Consider the following 20,503-nt stretch of genomic DNA (forward strand, 5'->3'; position numbering starts at 1 on the left):
CTGTGGTTTGAGGAAAGTGCCCACGGCGATGTGCAGCCCACGGCGATGTGCAGCCCCTGATGCACTGCTGGCATCTCCCCTCAGCTTCTGCAGACATGCCAAACCTTTGACACAGTAAAATGGATCCCGAGCAGGACAGGAATGTCTTGTGGTTAAAAAATCATGAATCTCCTCAAAGCTTTTTCTCTGCATTCAGACACCGATTTATGAACAATAATTTATATATATATATATATGTGTGTGCGTGTGTGTGTGTGTGTGTGTGTGTGTGTGTGTGTATAAAACACAGCATTATTTCATTGATTTCAGCAACATTTGTGTGGTCAGGCTTTTTTGTAGGTCTGCATTGGCAAATGCCTACTGTTTTATTTGAGCTGAATTATTGTGCCAATAATCATCATACGCACATCACATAACCATTTGATCATCGGAAGCGTACTGCATGCCTGATAAAACCGACCCCAGATGGCCATAAACTAACTTATTATAAACTATATTCAAAAGAGTGTTTATAGTGTTTGTTTAAACTGTTTCAATGATCTTTCATATTTTAACACACAATTAATCAGATTTTATAAGCACACCAAAAGTTATCATATTATTTAAGGAACAACGCAAAAATATATAGAACAATATCACACAGAGTACAATTTTTTACATTTATAATAAATTCATTTATGCAAAAAAAAAAAAATTAAGAGATCTCTTTCATATATAAATATAATGTTGCTAGAGTGCATTTCATCCAAAAGCAAGATTCAAATCAATGACAACATAATACCTGCAGCTACAATCAAACTTCATCGCACTTCATAGTTTACAGTCACTAATCGATGGTTAATTTAGGTCTGAGATTGCGTCTTCGTATAATAAACTGTTCTACCGTAACGGCAAACATATTTTCAAAGATAAAGTTTCAAATAGCGACCCTTTTTTGCCAGAAAACGTAGCTGAACCAGACCAGGCTAGGAGGCCACTGATCTCAGCGAGCTAGACTGAGAAGCGTATCAGACTGACAAAGGACAGACGAAAATGGCAATGGCATGCATCTCACTGGATATATGCATCTCACTGGATATATGCATCTCATTGGATATATGCATGTCATTGGATATATGCATCTCACTGGATATATGCATCGCTCTGTGTATCTGCATTTCACCATTTCACTTCAGCCTCTTAGCCACATCCAGGTAGGCCAGCTCAATCTCCCTGTCAGCCGCGCAGGTGTTGGTGACCTCGTCCCTGCTGTAGGCATTCTGCAGGTACCTCCACACCGCTGTCAGCTCTGCCGGGATCTCGTAATTGCGGTATTTCTTTGCGACGACCTGGCAAAGGCCGACATATGGATTAAAACCAAATGATAATTTTCTAAATACATTTTACATTTCTATACATACAAGCAGACACAAATTGCATTATGGGGACCTGATAATACCTGATAATTTTTGCCTTTTGGGGACATTTTTCCAGTACTCACGGGAAAACTCAAAATCTGTGACGGCAATCAAAACACTAAAAAAGTCAAAAGTCTTGCATTTTGTTTGGTTACTTGTGGTCAGAGTTAGGTTTGTCATATTTAGGATTAGGGTTATGCTCATAGAACGGAGTCAACATAGATATAAGATCATGCACTGCATGTGTGTGAGTATATAAAACATTTCCATTCTAATAGCTATAAAAAGATTTAGCTGTACCTTAACCCTGTCAAACGTGCTGTGTTTTTATTTTACACATAACCCCTTTGTACAGCTGGATCTTCCATTCGAGACCCCCATGTGCAGGAGAGCGCGTGGTGGGGAAGTGCACTGCTAATGCCCCCCCCCCCCCCCCCGTACCTTGACGATGTGCAGCTTTGGCAGGAGGTTGCAGTCAGCCAGAGTCAGCTCGTCTCCATCCAAGAACTTGCGGTTGGACGTCTTCTCGTCTTCCATGCTGTCAGCATCGATCTCGTCCGGGAGCGGAGTGTTTAAGTAATCATCCAGTCTCTTAAGAGCCTTGACTAGGCTCTTCTCAAGACCTGTAAGTTTGTACAGAAACAACCAAAACATGTTACATTAACCTTCGAAAAAAATATCGTTTTGCCCAGTTTTGTTTAACTGGATTATATCACTATATCTTTCTGTTTCATATGGTCATAATATATGCCTGCTGTTGTCAGCTTAAGTTCCCATTAGAAACCTGCATACGATAACTGTTGTGCTTCTAAATACGACAGACAAAAAAATTTGCGTTACAGTTCATGGTTGACAAATCCATCAACCTTTTCCACTGTAAATGCTATTTGACAGATACAAAAGTAATACATGGAAATACATACAGCACTTCAGAGTTAATTTCTGATGTTTCATGGTTTTATACAGGCCAAAAGGTTTTCATTTATTGCCCGTGAGAAATTTCCCAAAATCTCTTCCATTTTCTATTTTAACTTGGAATAAAGTATTTAACTCCCATTGAAATATCCAGCTGAATGAACGGAACAACTCTGAAAGTCACTTTAGATGACAGCATTAACTAAATGGAAATGTAACAAAAAATTTAACCTGGCTTCACATTTTAAAATGTAATTTACTTTTGTTCCACTAGATGGTAGCAACGGCAAACACATTATTGTTATTACTACTGTTTTCATGGATATGGACGGATTCTGCATATCAATTTTGTACTCGGTGGGTGTTTTTAATAAGGTAAACCTGCTTGGTAATGCAAGCAGCCTGTTACAAACAGTTAATCATGTGGCTTTGACTGAATACATGCATCATCCAAGATCAAGAGGTTCCACTACTGTGCAGCTAAACATTACAATGGCTAAGATGTATGACCTGAGTGATTTTAAATGGGGTGTGAATGTCATATGTGGTAGTACCAGGCTCAGAGAAACAGCTGTTCTCTTGGGATCTGCATGCATTACAATCACATCCAGTCAATGATTGCGACTAGAAACACCTTGTTAATGAGAGAGGTCGAGGGGGAGAATGGCCAGACTTGTTAAAGCTAACAGGAAGGACACAAGTACAAAATGGTGAGCAGAATGGCTTCTCTGAATGCACAACTCATCAACCCTTGTCATGGTCCTGGAGGTAAAAATCAGTCTTACCTGGAACTAGCTAGATGCACCCAATACAGTGGCTACTGATTTTAGCTGGCAGCTAGACGCATAAGGAGTAGATTTAAAATATGCTTTTTGTCATTAATGTGCAAAACCTGACCTAATTAACCAGCAAGTGCCACAGTATCACACACACGTTGTGTATTCCTGCACAAAACCTCAGGTGACACCATCCTACCCACCTGGATTAGCTTCTGGTTTCGTGTTTTTAATGTACGCCGAGAACTTGGCAAAAATGTCGTTTCCTGCGGTGTTGGACTCCCGGTGCTTTGACGCCAGTCTGGGGTACCTGCGTGAGGCACATCGGATTACTTTAACCGTGACATTCCTGCTTTTCCAGGCCGGGGCTGCCCTTAAAGTCAACAGCTCCTAACAAGAGTCTAATGTGAAACCATCTGAAAGATCAGTTGCATTCTCGGCAGGGTGCGCATACCTGTCAGGCTTGGTCACCTACTGCCAAGATGGGGGTTTAATCATTAGGCCACATCGATTTCCAGATGCAGTCAATCACACAATGTTAGATCAATGGCACATAATAAAAATGAAACACAATCAGCTACATACACACAGCATTGTCTATCAGGTCCTCATAACAACTACATTTACATTCAGCTGATGGTCAAGATACTTGAAACAAACAAGTAAACAAATAAGATGTTTTTGGACTTTTCTTTTGTCAAATTAAGTTATGAAAAAAACTCCACCCACACACACACACACACACACACACACAATAACCCTAACCCCAACCCAGCAGTCACACATTTTTTATAACACTGAGTTTCCCTTAGTGGGAACAAAGTGAAAACAACAGGTTTTTAATACATTGTGTGGACATTTGGTCCCCACAATGTAATATTTACATGACACACACACACACCCCCCATGAGGGGAGCTACTTTTACATTATTGCACTGAAGTGACCCTGGCTGCTGTATGCAGCAGTCACGCCTGTCCTCCATCACAAGTGGGTCGGAACTCTTACTTTGGGGGTGCCAGAACCTCCTCCAGGAACTCCTCGATCTTGTTTACGTCAGTTTTGACTTCGCCATTGAAGGTGAGGAAAGGCGGGTGGGTTCCTGGGGCAAGGTTATGCAGGTCAGCTGGCTTCCTGGACACAACATGAACAGGCTGGGCTCAGTCCCCAGGAAGGCTTAGGCAGATAAAGAAACGATTACTTTAATTTCCATTGTGGGAAATTATGTGAACACTTAGCATTATGTTACATTTATCGAAAATGAGGTGTAATATGAAAGCAGGTCAGACGGTCTCTGGAGCAACTAGATTTGAGACCCTTGTTCAAGGGCCCAGCAGTGACATCGCTCTGCAAGCTACAGGATTTGATCCTGCAACCTTCCGATCCCAGGCGGAAAACCCTAAATGGCACACACTCCTTCCACAAAGGCCACTTCTTGAATTGTGCAATAAATTTTCACGCCTGGAAACCCATTCAGCTACTAAAACACTGTCAGAAAAAAGTGTCAGTTTGTCATTGGGGTTGTACCCTCAAGAGTCTGCCAATTGTACCATAGCTGTACGTAAATGTACCTCTTTTTTGGTATAGACATGGACTCCAAGGAACATCCCCAAGGTACAAATAACATCCCTCAGAGTCCAGTTCTCTACCTTAAAAGGTACAATTACCTACAGCTAAGGGTACAATTGGCGGTGACAAGCAAAATACTCTTTTTTTCTAACACTGTAACAAAAGCACAATTAAGAGATATACTACCCTGCCGACCCCTGACCTTTGACCTCTGACCCAGGCAGCATACCTCTTCAGGTCAACAGTGGTAACATTGAAGACGACCCCCTTCAGCCAGAGGATCATGAAGATCCTCTGTGAGAAGGGGCAGTTCCCGATGCTCTCGCCGTCGCTCCCCGCCTGAGGGTCGCAGGATGAGACAGGCTATCAGTGGCAATTCCGTTTTCAGGCCAACAGCAGTGCACGTCACTCATTACAGTGCACGTCACTCATTACAGTGCACGTCACTCATTACAGTGCACGTCACTCATACTGTCCCCTGTCTACTGGAGTAGCCCAACAACAAAAATTCTGACCCAAAAATCCAATCTCACAGACATACTTGGAATGGTCCTTCAGTGGAATACAGCAGAATGCGCACAGTATATAATTTATTGGAATTATCTTATAAGCACCCTTTTATTTTTGCGGGAATGAAAGAATATTATTTTTCCCAATACTAGGCTGCATGAATGATTTATGTGTTCATGAAGTCTTAAGAGACTGTGGTGTTACACAATCATGTACAATACTAGTTTCCTCTCTTGCTGAAATATGTCTTCGTGCAAGGCATAATATGTAGTAGCACACAGGTATCCTATTCAGGGTATATCCCAGTCTAGTGCACTAATTTACCAGGGACAGACAGACACCGGGATCCCCAGGGACAGACAGACACCGGGATCCCCAGGGACAGACAGACACCGGGATCCCCAGGGACAGACAGACACCGGGATCCCCAGGGACAGACAGACACCGGGATCCCCAGGGACAGACACTGGGATCCCCAGGGACAGACACCAGGATAAGGGGTTAGAAAATGTGTTAATGGGTCCTTGTAAGTCACTGGGGTCCCTATGGTGTGTTTAAATGTGCGGTGATTTTATATGTATGCTGTTTCATACCATTAAAACATTATTAACTTTATTAAAATTACTACACTATGTTATAGAAGCCTGTTACGCAGTCATGTGACCTCCAAGCCTCAGGTAGATATCATGGGATTTCTGCCAACACAGACTGCAATCGCTGACTTATTAATGCATAACCAATATTTATCTCCTGGGAGTCACAACATAGATTTACCCCTGCAAGGCATTTTACACTTGCTGAATGAACCACATGAACCTACATGTGTTTTGTTTACTTGACATTAAGTCCACGTAATTAGATATTCAAAAGGCGCGGTAAATCAGCCCTCTACAGGTGCTGGTACAGGAATCACAAAATTTCCGTAACTGCACTTGGGGCGGATGACTCGCGGTCTCTAGTCCCAATAAGATGTGTTGTGGAAATTTAAGCCCGTCACTGGATCCTCAGAACACTTTTAATTATGCATAACAATTCCATTACCTGCTCCATTAGCCTCTGAGGCTGTCAGTTTGTAGCTAACCTTTTCCTCAGAATATTCACGCTAAAATTCCATTCCATCTTCATGCAAAAAGCCCCTTTGATTAGCTACATCTACAGCCAGGTGATCGCTATGAATAGACATCCCTGAAGTAATCATCATAATGAAAACACCTCTTTGTATGGTCAACATGAATCCCTGAAATCAGAATGCGTAACTGAGTGTTTCACAGATATAGATATCACAGAGGACATTATTACGTGTAGGTCATTTCAGAGTTAAACCCGAACTGATCATGCACTGATCACTGACTGATGACAGGTATTTATGCTTGTGATGCACAAACACCCATCAGTGACCTGCAGCTAAAACAATACAATACGATTAACCCTGTCAAGAGTTCCAGGAAAGGTGAACGAACGGAACCAAAGGCGCAGACTAGTACACCGAATTACGGTGTGTTTCAGTTCCTCATAAATGATCGTCTACATTCGGGTGCACGTATTCTTCACAGAACCTAGTCAAAAGTTCACGATAAATGAACTCTAATCATATTAAAGTAATATACCGTAATACTTTAAAATGAAACATATAATGATTGAATTAATACCATGTCATAGGGCCTATTTTCATATCCTGAGACACGTTTTGTGTAGTGATTCTTTTTTTTCTTGCAAAGTTTAAGCGCCTTTCTTCTGGCTGGGTTTTTTGTCTGTATATATGTGTATTTTGTTCAGGGGTACTGAAGTGCAGAAACACTGCGAGACTCGTAGCTAACAGCGTGACGAGTTCGGTGCTTTTGCAGATAAGCGGATACCCAATCTGTTTTGCTCAGAAAGTCGCCTTTCTGCGCGGGGAGAATGAGGGCTGGAGATCAGCCGTAAGGTGATACACAGCCTTTGATGGGACCCAGTGGGGTCTGAGGAGACCCACGGGCCTGACACACGGCTGCTCCTGGCGACTCGGCGGGCGGCTGCGGAGAGCGCGGGGGTGGCTCAAACCGCCGCATGCTAAAAATACACACGGACCGCCCAAGAGCGTTCGCCATTTAACGTTGCTGCTCATGCATAAGCAATAGACTTACATTAAAATTTATCGCATTAAACACCGCAAGAACAAAGATAAAGACTGAGAATATATTATTTATAAAATTGTATAATGTGTATGGAAAATATGAACCAGTATCAGTGCAGATGTCATTTATGATGGTGCAGTGGATAGCACTGTTACACAACACATCCAGGTTTGGGGATTTCAGTACAAACTCGGCTTTCCTTCCGGAGTTTGTATGATCTTGCCGGGTCACCTGTATTTCCTCCGGGGACTCCGCCTACGTGCGCTTAGGCGAACTTGGCTTCATTAATCCCCCCCAAACAAATAGTCCTTTATGTTTAAATTAAGTTCTATCCCCCCTCCCCCCAGATACCCAACTCTGTCTTTTGCCGTAGCAAAGTGTGTACGGTTGTGTGGGAGAGCATGCAAGTGCATGTGAGTGCATGTAAGTGCATGTGAGTGCATGCAAGTGCATGTGAGTGCATGTAAGTGCATGTGAGTGCCCTACGATGGAGCAGCTTCCCGTCCGGGGTCTACCCCAGCCTGGTACACTGTGCTGTTTGACGTAGGGCATTTGGCCAATGAGTTACAGACTTGCTGCATGCAAATTGACGAGTTCATCTTTTTTCCCCGTGTCCCGTTTCGTGTTTGACCTGGATTTGACTTTGGAAGAAATCTGTTTTACACTCAGTAAATTCAGAAACACCAGAGTGTCCCCTGACATTGCCAACCCCCCCCCCCCCCCACCCCAGACACCTGCTGCTCTGAATACTCAACCTGCATTTAAAACCCCCCACTCCTCTTCTGTACACCCACGTTCACTTCCAGGTTCAATAGCTGGCATTTATTTCCCAAACAGTGTGATTTGTAAGCGTCTACTCCAGTCGATATTGTGCTAAAGTGGTTCATCTGTAAATGCCTCTCTAAAAGGGACAACAGCAGATCCATACTTCTGTCAGTCTGCTTCCTGTATTATTGCCAATTTGCGCATCCCACGAAAAGACTTCACCCCATATAGCACTATTTATGTATTATTCATTTTCAGGTCTTTCATTTTTATATTGTCCAGAATTGCACTGCTGTTTTTCCTATTCTATGTCTGCACCACCCAATCCCCGTCTTAACATGTTCCTTCCTAAACTCCTCCCTCCCTTCCGGATGCTTCCACACTCCATCCCCGTCCAAGGCACAGATCAGTGAGCCCCTGGCAGGAAGGGAGCTCAGAGGCTGCTCTCCATCAGGAGAAGCCCACCTCCTATTCGCTGACTCCCCTCCCATAATCCTTAGTCTTTTCTATTTCTGCTCATTATATTTGAATGATAATTGTGAAAACAAGCAGCCGTGAATGAAGCAGCATCCCGTACAAGACCACGGCATCCATCCGCACAATCTGGAGTTCGTTCTCCTTTCATCCTCCAGACCAGCGTTTCCCAATTCGGTCCTCGGGGACCAACAGTCGGTCCATGTTTTTGCTCCCTCCGAGCTCCTGCAAGCTAACCAGCAAGCATTAACCGAGCAAAAATGTGGACTGTCTGTGGGCCCCTAAGGACCAGATTGGGAAAAACTGCTCCAGAGGACAATCCAGCTTGTTATTTACATTTTAAAATAAATATTATCTGACATTTACTGTATAATAGCCCTGTAATGGTCGATAATTTTCCCTCTTAACCATTTCAGGTGTGAAATATTTATTAATATTGATTCAAAATATTTAGCCAAGCGAGGAAAGCATGCAGTCACATGGCAGTGTCGGCATGTTTGGGATGCACAATGAGGAACCTCACAGCAGATACAAAGGTATCAGACAGGCAATCGCAAGCTTTTAGAGCATTTTCAAGCATTTCATACGCACTTTGATTCTCATGCACAGTCCTCTAATCCTACCCTGAACCAACTTACTCTAACCAGCTAACTAACCATACCATCTTGCAGGTGGTTTCATAGCATAGAAGCTCAGACCTCTCTTCCGCTGACTGGTGTGTGAGCTATATAGTTACCCCAACAGCCGATTGTATAATCTTTCACTGTGATTAAAGGTTAGAGTAATATATTAAGAGGACAAGCAAATCAGGCTTTTAGCTAGTTTCGTACAGCAGTAAAATACTCTGACAGAGGGATAACGTGTCCCATCGGCCGGAGTCTGGCCGCAGGTTCACCCTGAAATAAGCGTTTTAGCCATATGTTCCAGTGGAATGACCTCACTTCAGTGACTCCGCCTCTTTCCGAGGTGTAGGATACACCCTGCAGTCAACAGTGCAGGCTTGGTGACTTTCAATCCACTGATTCTTTAGCTCTTACATTTGTTCAAAATGGAAGTTTTGCAATTTTGGCAGCAAAGATACAAAACCCCAGAAACACTGCAGTAAACAAAAAAAAGAAGAAATTACTGCCCCATATATTAAGAAAATGACTCTAGGAAAGGATGTATGAAAACTGGACTGTTAGGCCTGTATGTATGACAGAAGTAATGCGTGTAGACATGACTTTTGGTATTTCTGTTGACATACAGTATAGATCTTCAGATCTTCTGACAATGTGAGGAGATTAATGGGTGAGGTGAAGTGGAGCTTTTCAGTCTGCACTGCACTGGGGGGGGGGGGGGGGGGAGAGAAGATCTAGTCATGTTACTACAGATAAATGTAAAAGAAGGTTAGAGAACTGTGTCGGGATCATCAAACATCCTGGGGGGGGGGACAGTTATCAGCACAGTGTGGGAGGCCCTCAGGGACTCCTGAACCCCCCACGGTCACATCAGCCCCATGACACCTCCTGCGGGACTTGCTGTTAGGTTTGGAGGTGCCCAGTACCCTGACAGTCCTACATGGGAATCCCTCACCTCGCCCTCCACAGGCAGGGTTGGGGTGCGGTGAAGGGGGGGCGCATACTTCATAGAGTCAATATGCTCAACACTGTGGTGTTTCAGACTGGAGCCCCCCCACAGGGGTCATTGCCACAACACCATGTGTCAGCCAGCGCTAACCGAGCAGCAGTAACTGTACCACAAATATAGAGTTACACAGGTCATTCAAAAATAAAGGCACGCAGACTGACCCCCACGCAGGGAGCTACTTTCTGCCCTTCAAATCGCTTATTTTCATGTTCGGTGACTCCTACAGGTGACCGAGGGTCACAGTATCACCTTACCTTGACAAACAGCTCAATGTCGGGATCCTTGTCGTCACCATTTGTGGGGCTGCGGTCAGTCATTTCGGACAGTTTGCCTCACCGAGGGCGATCAGCTCTTCACGTCAATGCCAGGTAAACATCTACATCTTCGCTGTGCCGGGCGACCGCGTGAGGCTCGTTCCCCCCAGCCCCTGCCGCCCCTCCTCCTTTAAACGTGCAGTAATCGTTCCTCTGGTGTAACAGGTGGTGGTGCAGGGTGCCGGACGATAGTCCAGCCACCAGGGCGAGCCGGTCTGCTCTGGCCGAAAATGGTGTGTGGTGAAAGAGCTGGAGCAGCGGCTAACACAGTGGGAGGGGCTTAAGGCTCCCGGGCAGCCCAGACCACACTGCCAAAGCCCATCCCCACCCCCCAGGCCGCCCCCCCCCCAGTCAGAACGACCCCCCGCTGCGTACAGCTGCAGGATTAGCACCATCAGCAGCTATGACTGATTCCCTCCCAGGGAAATAACCAGCCCCCATGTGTGTGTGTGTGTGTGTGTTTTGTCTGCCAATTTTCATTCAATTTTCTTCGTCACACCACCAATATAAGGGAGTGATAGCATTTCATTTTACTTCTACCTAAAACAATTGGCTTAATTTTAAATTATGTGATCTAACGTTTTACATGTATGTGATACATCGCATGTGCACTCATGCAATGGCATAATAAATATATGCATATATTAAGATATGTACTGTATGCCTATATTTACTTTCTTGAGTCTATTCATAGCAAATATGCTACAGTGATCCTACATTTAAAATGATACAATTTTTAAACATTTTGAAATGAGCACAATTCAAAATACAATAAACCCTAAATGCCAAAAGAAAGTGTACTTGTGTTTTTATATCAAGGTTAATTTAAAAGAATTTAAGACATTGTGTGTATGTGTTTGAGGAGACCATGTACTCTATACAGAACCATTATCTCTAAATGACAAAAAACAAAAACGCATTTATAAATGTTACCCATCCTGCATAATCAAAAAATGGAAAAACAGATTACATAGTTTCCTGGTTGCACACATTCAATTTCCAGTGGTTGCGTCCCAAGGTTATACTAGTTTAGCAATTTTCATTAGTTTCTTATATTTTCACTTTTTTTTTTTTTTTATTAAAGTGGGGCTCCTAGTTTAGTTTCATTTTTTTTTAATGCTTAGTTTTAGTTTAGTTTATTAGTTTTAGTTTTTTGCAATATAAGGTATCTGTCAGAGATGAGATTTAAATAGGTTCAGAAAAAGTATTGTGTAATAAAACAATATTAAGAGTATATTAATTTAGGACAGACATCCTCAAAAACAACTATAAAAGATGTGTGCCAGTCAATTTACTTCAATCATTAACCGGAAAAATTCAACTGTTAGTGGACACAATAAAAGTACATAAAATGCAGATATGGGCACAGATATGTAAGCAGCCTGTAATTGCACAATGTGTGTAATTCTGCTTCTAAGGTGAGATGCAGGAAGTGTAAATCTGAGAATACAGAAACATGAAAAAAGATGAAGCAACTCAAAAATAACTAATTAATAAATTGGACTGTGCAGCACTGGATACAAGTCCTGCAACGCAATGGCAAATCATTGTCTTTGTCTTATGAATGAATCATCTGTTCAAATACAGCTTGTAAAGATTTCAATTATGTGTGGGGGGGGGGCAGAAAGAGATATGGATGTACTTCACTCAAGCAACAATTTCTTATTGATCTTGAACAAATCATGTTGCGCTAGAGAGGTGGATGTTCTGTTTCCCAAGCCAGATGACAGCAGCCCTCGCACAGATAATTGCCATTTTCTTCCAACTTTGGTCACTACAGCCACCATAGCAGCTAGACGGGCACAACTAAAAAATTAAAGAGATCCACCTAGAGTTATGTATGAAATAAACGGAGAAAAACAAAAAAGGAAGACATTTTCTCTGTAATTTCAGTTTTAGTTTTTTTCGTAAATAAATACCATTTCTGTTAGTTATTTGTGAAGCTTTGTTTATATATTTTTAGTTAATGGATATGTTTTTTCACATTTTTTGTTATCTCGTTAGCTTTCATGAATGATAACCTGGGAGAAGGAGCTTCGGAACAAGCTTGGACGTTGGCATCATGGTATCTCCGTCTCCTGGGCACTTCCCTCAGCTGCCCCCCTTAAGTGAGGACTCACTAAACTATAAAATGTGGAGGCAAATTAAAATCCCAGCAGAGATTAACTGAAAATGCTGACACTGAGAGGAGCACAGCTTTTGTGGGGCATGTGGGACACGGGACATACATGCCTGCCATTGGTGATAGGCATTACAATATCTGGAAGAAATGTAAAAACTGGTGGATTGGTATTTTGAGATGTTCCTGAAAAAGTCTTTTGTTAAGACTGGAAAACAAAAATCGTAGCTCAGCTCATCAGGACTCATGCGCTGTAGTTTTTACTTTCTGAAATGTAATATCTCGTTATACCCATTTAGCATGTAGTCTCATAAATGTGTTTTATGGAGTACTGTTTAGGAATTTCAGCCACTTTTTACACTGCAAAAACTGTCACAATGAAAACTGTGACAATGACTGAATCTGATGGAAAACCAGCTTCGTATCCCAAGTGAGTAAACATAACTGAAAATTAAGAGTGCTCTGAGTCATTGTTATTATAAAACATTTAAGATGGTGGGAAGCTGGGGGGGGAGGTTTACCATGACAAAATATACGGTGAGTGACGATCAGGGGTTCCTAACGGTTTCGGGAAGATGACAGAAATACAGATTCGTCACCTGGCCGGCTGTGACTTTGCCTCATGACAGGAAACAGAATCTGCCGGTGAATCACCGATTTAAAAACTGAACCAGAGTACAGCAGGATCCATGGTGGGAGGGGTGAGGGGACGCTGGCTAGGGTAGGGGCCCCGGGACATTCCAGCGAGTCCACTCTAAATATAGAGCTTCTAGAATTCTCCCCTACCAGTGTGACACGGTTTACAGGAACAGCAGGAACCCAGAGTCGCCACCTGTAACTCACGTAGCCTACCAAAGCTCTGCAGGTCAAATATGGCTGACCCGGCTACTTCACACAGAGTCGACCGGGTGGCCATTTCCTGCAAGAGACTGACTAAAGACTATTCCTTTCTTTGTTATTAAAAAAGAAAGAAGAATTGAAGTATAAGAGCCTTTTTCCATAGACTGAAAAAAGACAAATCATAGCTGGGAGCCAACATTATTAGACTAAGTGGAAAATAAAGTGAAATGTCCTTCTAAACACAAAATTATAACCTGTAACAGTTATTTCAGTGTAACAACCCAATCAGAAACACTGAAGAGAACGAATAAGAATGTGTGTCCCGAGCCAAAATATTTTGTAGCAGAACAGTTAAACGCAATTCTATTGCAATAGCGATGCAATAGCATAGTCATATGGCTGATTTTTAACCAAAACGGATGTAATGACCCACATTTACCAGTGGGGGGAGGGGACACGGACACACACGTACAGTATAAATAAAATGTAATATATCACATTATTTATTTATAAATCCACCATTAAGCAACATTAAAGTAACTTACTGTAACTAAAATGTTGATTGATTATAAAAGTAAGCCTAAGTGCTTCTCAGTGTACCGAAAAGCAGCTGACTCGGCACGGAGAGGTTTCCCAACCGTAGAGCCACCGAGTCGGATAAAATCCTATAGACCTGTGTTGGGTGGCCTCTTCCCAGTATGATGGATCGGCCTTTAATGCATTATTGAAACGGCCCCACAAGCAGTCCGCACTGCCAATCTCTGGCCAGTTACATTTGATCAGCCTCGGGAAACCAGAAAAGGAAGATTCCTTATTGAATTATTCATGGCGCACTGGTTTTAGCGTACGAATTGGTTTTCGTGTTTTTTCCCCGGCCGGGCCCTCCTGGATATTAGAAATATAGGTCTGTAAAAATAGCTGTTGGTAGTCAGATCAGCCTGTCCTCCGGGCTTTACAATTGAACCGATTCTTGTTGGACGGATGTACAGTGCATGTGGCAGTCATTGTGGTTTTAAATGATTTATCAAATGGCATTCTGTAATTCGCTGATAATTATCTAAAAGAAAACAAGCAGTCATTTTTTATTTTTTTCTATTTGTCTGTAGTAAGTTATCTGTTCACCTTGTGCAATGACTTTTTGATTAAAATAAGGGACCTGGACTCGTAAATCTTTATATGTCACGATTATGGCACGACACCACCACTATTTAGTACTTTATGTACCGCCAGGTCTTTATATACAGACAATATTCTTAGAATGACCGGAGAGCCAATCACAAGAGGCGCACGGATATTCTGCCCCGCCCCCGCCAGTAAGTTCAATGTCCTTTCCTGACTTTGGAGGGAAAGTCACGTGGTATTTACAGTACGCTCGACCTGCTTGGGGTGGGGGGCGGCCCACACTGACTGAGTCTCCGCTTTGGGCTTTATCGCACTTGAAAATATTGTTTACTCTGTTAGATTACAGCTTGTCTTCCCATTACATGCCTGGCAGAGTGAGAAAAAAACATTTCCCTCATAGCTGATAAATTCTCTGCTACGGACCACTTTAAAAACACAAAAGAAACGGATTTTGTTAAGCTAAATTAGGCAAATAGCCAACTTCTAGTCACAAAAAAATGGAATTGTTCAGATGGATCTAATATACTTTTCCACAGATAGTCATTATTTAATTTAGTATTAGTAAAACATTTTTTGCATTTACATTTTATAGCAAAACAATCAAAATACTCATGAGTAAAAATGTTACACGTTTTAAATCACATCGTTGCCCGAAACCCATCGATACGTAGTTTTTTTTGCTTGTCCACTTGATCCTGGACAATAGCTGTGACAAAAATATAATTAAAAACAAAGTCAGTGCAGGACGCCGTGCAGCGCTAAAGGAAAACGCTATTCAGCAGAAGCCACTCATCAATAACATTCTCTTACTCGGTCTGGAAATTGACCGAGCTATTCGGACCAAACTACCAGCAACGCGTCTAAAAAGGCGCGAAGAAAATAAATAAATGAATTAATTAATTAAATAAAGGCAGAGACCTCTAGTGGTCGAGGATCTCCTCTGAAAATATTTTTTCAGGTGAAACCACAACAAATCAATTCTTAGTTGTTACAAACACAGAAACAAGAAGTGCTGGGTACAAACTGAAACCCGCAACTAGAGCATCATTGCTACAGTCCAGAGAGCATAGGGCACTAGGCAGAGGAACAGCCAGAACGGAATGGCACTTACAAGAAAAGATCACTCTGTGCAAAAGCTTTAAGCAGTCAAAGAAAATGATGTAGAATTGATTTTCAGGTCCCCGCAACCCAGATGGACAAAGCGATATAGATAATGGATGGATGGATGGAAGATTTTTAGGTTGGTGTAAAACTGTGTCGTCTATAATAAAGTGTGTTAGCTTAACCATTTCAAAACGTCCCCTAATGTCACCCCAATATGTGTAGCAACCATCCAATACCTCCATGCATTCTCTTCCTTGACCATTATCACACCTTGTATGGTTAATCAATACCTCACTGACTAATTAGTTAATTGACTGATTAAGTGAGCTTTTGATGAAATTTAATGAATGCATGGAATTCCCTGGGGAAAGGTTTGGGAACTGTAGGAGTATTCATCTAGCCAGTTTTGGAGAAAATAGGAAATATCTGCACGCGTTGTAAATTTAAATTGTGTTTTTTGTACCTGGCAAATGTGTACTTACTACTCAGAAAAAGTTTTAAACATTTCCTTTGACTGTCTGACTTTTGCACTGTAATGTATATGACTTATTTGTCACTTTAAAATAAAACAGTATAAATATTTAACTAATTATTATTACAAACGCCCAAGGTGCAATGGTGTTACATTTCTCTACAGTTAATTTCCACTGTGGTTGCCACAGCTAGACCATTAAACTGCCTGACAAGCGAGAGCTTGTTTGTGGCTCTGGCAATATTTCATAAACCTTGACCATAAAAGGGAAGATGAAGACGTGTTCACTGGCTATGTACGAGGTATGTTCACTGTGAGAAAACATTTTTAAGAACGGTACCAGCAGGTCGAAGCAGCATTTGGGCGATATCAAGAAAGATAATAAAATGCAACTCAGTGTTTTAAATGCTACAAATTGATAATAAAATATAATGAAACGCCTGTAATATTTTGCAACAATAACAAGCATTATATGCTATTATATATTATTATGCGATGTTGGTTTCTTCCCCAGCTTCCTGACTGTATAATGCCACAAAAACAACTCTGAGAAGGCAAAGGAGATCATCATCAACTTCAGAAAGATCAGAGGCCTTCATTATCCAACATTCATTGACGAGCTCCTCTCTGCAGCTTCAGGTTACTTGGTGTCCAGGTCACTGACTCCCTCTGGGCGTCCAGATCACTGGCTCCCTCTCCTGATCTCTAAACAACAGCTGCAACCTCAAGAAGGCCCAGCAAAAGCTATTCTTCCTGAGGAAGCTAAAGAGCTTTGAGGTAGGCAGCGAAGCTCCTACGAACCTCTACCACTGCACCATCGAGAGCATCTTGACCAGAAGTATCATGGTGTGGATGCGTAATCCAATGGCTCAGAACCTCACAGTTTTGCACAGGCCTATGCGAATAGCTTCGAAGATGATTGGCACAGATCTTCCCCACTTGCAATCCATCCACCACTCCTGCTGCCAGAACAGGGCCGAGTCCATCACCAGGATGCCAGCCACCCTGCTCACGTTGTCCTCACGCTCCCGCCCTCCCCTCAGTGATGGCTTCTTTCCACAATACAATAGGTCAGCGAACAACTGGTGACCTGTACATGTCCGTCCTGCAACCAACATATTGCGTGCAATACTGCATTATCAATGTACTTCCTGCACTTTTTCAACATTCGATACCATTATATTGTAAATTTGTCAATGTGCATGAACTGCAAGGCCTGCATAGGTGACCACTTCACCCCCATATCCCAATACCAGTTAAATTATTACCCATGTCTTTTTATTCTTATATTGTGCTGCTATTTGTCCTCTGTCTCCTTGTACCCATTCTCCAACAACACCCCCCCAACCACCCCCCACCCATACAGATGTGGCACAAAAAAAAAATCAATACGAACCTCGAACACATGCTACAATAAAAGCTTAAATTTGATAGGTTATGAATGAACGCAGTGCAGTTATAAAGTTAAATAAACTCAAACCAAATGATTACATGTTCCACCCACACTAAAGCTTTAAATGATGTCAATGCTGTCATTCAAAGCTCATGCTAACATCATTAATTAGACCTTGATTAGCTGGCCCTTCTGATAACTGAGCCAGAGCAGTTCTGATAGCTTTGAACGCCGTAACCTTCACTCAGATTATTACCTCACTCTACCTGTTCCAAGTAACCCTAAGGTGAGCTGTTACTGAAACTAAACATTGTGAATAGGTACGATAGTGAGTTGTTATGTATCGTAGAACCATTTCAAAAGTAGAGCTTCTCTTTTTTATTTGTTCTTTCACTAAGAACCAGCCATGGATAACTGCTCGGGTTAATTTGTTTCACTATGATGTCCAACCTCCTTTCTGCAGCTGTGGAGTCAGCAGGTTAATGATTAGACGATCTTAACAAAGTTCATCAGCCACAAATCTCAGGTTCTGGATGTCTGCACGTCGGTTCACACGCAACAAAGCACAAGGAGGTATGTGTTAGGAGTGCTGATCTGGTGAACGTCCAGGCAGATTCACAGCAGACAAAGAAAACTCCAGACTTGTAAAACTCCTAATCAGGCTAATTCCATTCCTTGAACCCTGAACTATGTACTTGTAACATAGTGATACATGATATGTAAATGTATTTTCTATGGTGTATAAATATTCAATTAATATTGTAAATAGGTGTATGGGTACTGTGTGTATGTGTGTGTGTAGGGGGGGTGACCTGATTTCCCCAATATCATAGGCTCAGTACCAGGCTCAGTATCTTGTCCAGTTAAAACAGAATCCCAAAACCAGACCTGTGATATTTCTTTTAGTGTGGTATAGGGTGTAACTGCTAAGGCTTAATAAATGTTAATCATTACACGGACTAACTGGCTGAGGTTCTCAAAGGTCCATGTTGTAAATGAAGACAACGTCTTGAAGGTCACTTTTTATAAATTCAGGAAAAGGGGCTTTACACTGAATTCACGACTGAGAACAGCAATGCATCATGACAGATTTAATATGACATTGATCAAGATAAAGCAAATGTAAAAAAATGGACGACTTCACAGAATGCTTTGTATGAATTCGTACACTTCCACGCAACAAGTATTGCTAATCGCGTCTCTCATGTCGTTGAGACTAGTAATTTCTGAATGCTGATACGTACACTACTACTGTTGAAGTTTTACCAGTTCGGAAAATATATTCATAAAAATGTTTCCCATGTGTAAGCCATCTCTTGAACTCTTAAGCCTGAATATATGAGGGCAGTATTGTAAAAGACGTTACCTTAACGAAAAGTACCACTTCTGGTTGATCTGGATCGGCGATCTTTTCTTCATTGCTGTTGATGGGTGTGTGAAGGCTGTAATCAACCACCTCCTCGGGCTCGGAGATTTTGCTGGACTCCAGGCTATACGCCATCAGCATCCCCTCATCGATCCTGTCCACCTCTTTCTCCTCCTCCTCCTCTTCTTCCTCAGCCATATCTGCACTCGGGTCATCATAGGGGTCCCCTCGAACCGGCTCCCCGTCTTCGGAAGATGTCAAAGAAGGTGGCTCACCCTTAACCCCGTTGGCTTTGGCCGCTAAACGAGGCGACTCCTGCACACCTTCGTCCTCAGATGAGGCTGACAATTTATTGCCTTCAAACGCTTTCCTTTCGTCCAGGTCCGACGAATCCGAGTCGCCGTTCTGGCTCTCCGGTCGAATGTTGATATAATCGGGCGATGCTCGGTCTTCACGCCTTTCATCACCTTCGTCTAATTCATGCAATTTTATCTCACCGTGCGCTGCTTCTTTCGCCACATTTGGCTCTTCGTATATAGCGCCTTGGTTCTCATAGTGGGATTCAGTCTCACTGCTTGCATTTTTATGAGGAGTCGCATAAAGATTGCCGTCGTCTATACTTTCGTATATATTCTGATGGCCGTCGTTCATTTTTTAAAATTTTGTTTTATGTCTAATTTCGCTGGGTTTCAGGTGTGCAACTTCCCAGGAGTAGTGAAGTTCCTCTGGTCTATCCCTGCAGGTTACTGATGCTGCGCACCTGCAACTGCGTTAAGTACTTTGATCGGTAGGCTGGCTTGTCCTTTGTTTAAAGCCTGGAGGACGCCCTCTTATCTTAAAACGATCACCTTTCATAGTCGTCAATCACATGTCTTTGCGCTCAAGTAACTGATACTGTCACCAGAAGATGAGTCGAAATAACAAAATGTTACTTGTAGCCTAAGTGCTGAACCACTTGTGATTTTAAGCCACTACCTTAATAATCCGGACAATACAAAATAATTAGTAAAATACGTTCGTAATTCAGATAGAAATACGGAAAACTCAGTAATATGAGATAAGGAATGTGTCATTCTGTTTCAACTATGTTCAAATTTCAGATACAGCCCATGTTAAATTGTTGTACTCATGTTTGTTAGTCCTCAGGGGAAACGATCAGAGTCCATGAGTAGGCCCATTTAAAACTGGACATTTATTAACATATGCAAGCGAAACGTATACGGTTGTGCTACATGTATTTAATTAACTTCGCATTCTTTACGGAACCGTGTGTAAAGTTACCTGCAGGTCGAAGATTGCCTTCTATATAAAATCTTACAATAATGGTTAATGTTTTAAAAAATACCAAAATAGTGAGAGTTTGCACTTCCAGTGCTCTGTATATATGAATTATTAACATGTATCTTAACTGTGTTCCTCTGACCGAATAGGTTCACAGAAATGAGGGAGTCTAATGCCAGAAAGTACGAATACTTAGTTTCTAGAAAACTCCTCTTCAGTATTCCTAAATGTTCAGATTTGAATCAACAACTGTGTTACGGTAATCCGAACTAAATTAAATCATAACGCAGCGAGACGGATGCAAATGATGCTGAATTAACAAATACTTCGTGAGATTATTGCGAC

At 42.1% G+C, this 20,503-nt stretch overlaps 1 protein-coding gene across 2 annotated transcripts; it reads right to left on the bottom strand.

Moving 5' to 3' along the window:
• Positions 1-314: 314 nt before the first annotated feature.
• clic5b (chloride intracellular channel 5b) lies at positions 315-19,650 on the bottom strand. 2 transcript variants are annotated; one of them, XM_023800407.2, is made up of 6 exons: positions 18,878-19,650; positions 4,885-4,994; positions 4,095-4,220; positions 3,292-3,398; positions 1,839-2,020; positions 315-1,328 (listed from the first exon to the last, which is right to left on the bottom strand). In XM_023800407.2, exons 1-6 carry the CDS (start codon positions 19,526-19,528, stop codon positions 1,167-1,169), a joined length of 1,338 nt encoding a protein of 445 aa, XP_023656175.1. In that variant the 5' UTR covers positions 19,529-19,650; the 3' UTR covers positions 315-1,166. The 2 variants fall into 2 exon arrangements, with proteins under 2 accessions (XP_023656175.1, XP_023656185.1); XM_023800417.2 differs by lacking the exon at positions 18,878-19,650 and adding an exon at positions 10,402-10,726.
• Positions 19,651-20,503: the final 853 nt, after the last annotated feature.

The sequence above is a fragment of the Paramormyrops kingsleyae genome, chromosome 19 (genome assembly GCF_048594095.1).
Source record: "Paramormyrops kingsleyae isolate MSU_618 chromosome 19, PKINGS_0.4, whole genome shotgun sequence".
Lineage (NCBI taxonomy): Eukaryota > Metazoa > Chordata > Actinopteri > Osteoglossiformes > Mormyridae > Paramormyrops > Paramormyrops kingsleyae.

Coding starts and splice junctions, on each gene's coding strand:
- clic5b (XM_023800407.2), bottom strand. CDS start 19,528: ATGAACGACGGCCATCAGAATATATACGAAAGTATAGACGACGGCAAT. Junction 4,221..4,884: donor ACCACTGTTGACCTGAAGAG/GTATGCTGCCTG, acceptor TGTTGTGTCCAG/GAAGCCAGCTGACCTGCATA. Junction 1,329..1,838: donor CAAAGCTGCACATCGTCAAG/GTACGGGGGGGG, acceptor GGCCTTTGCCAG/GTCGTCGCAAAGAAATACCG.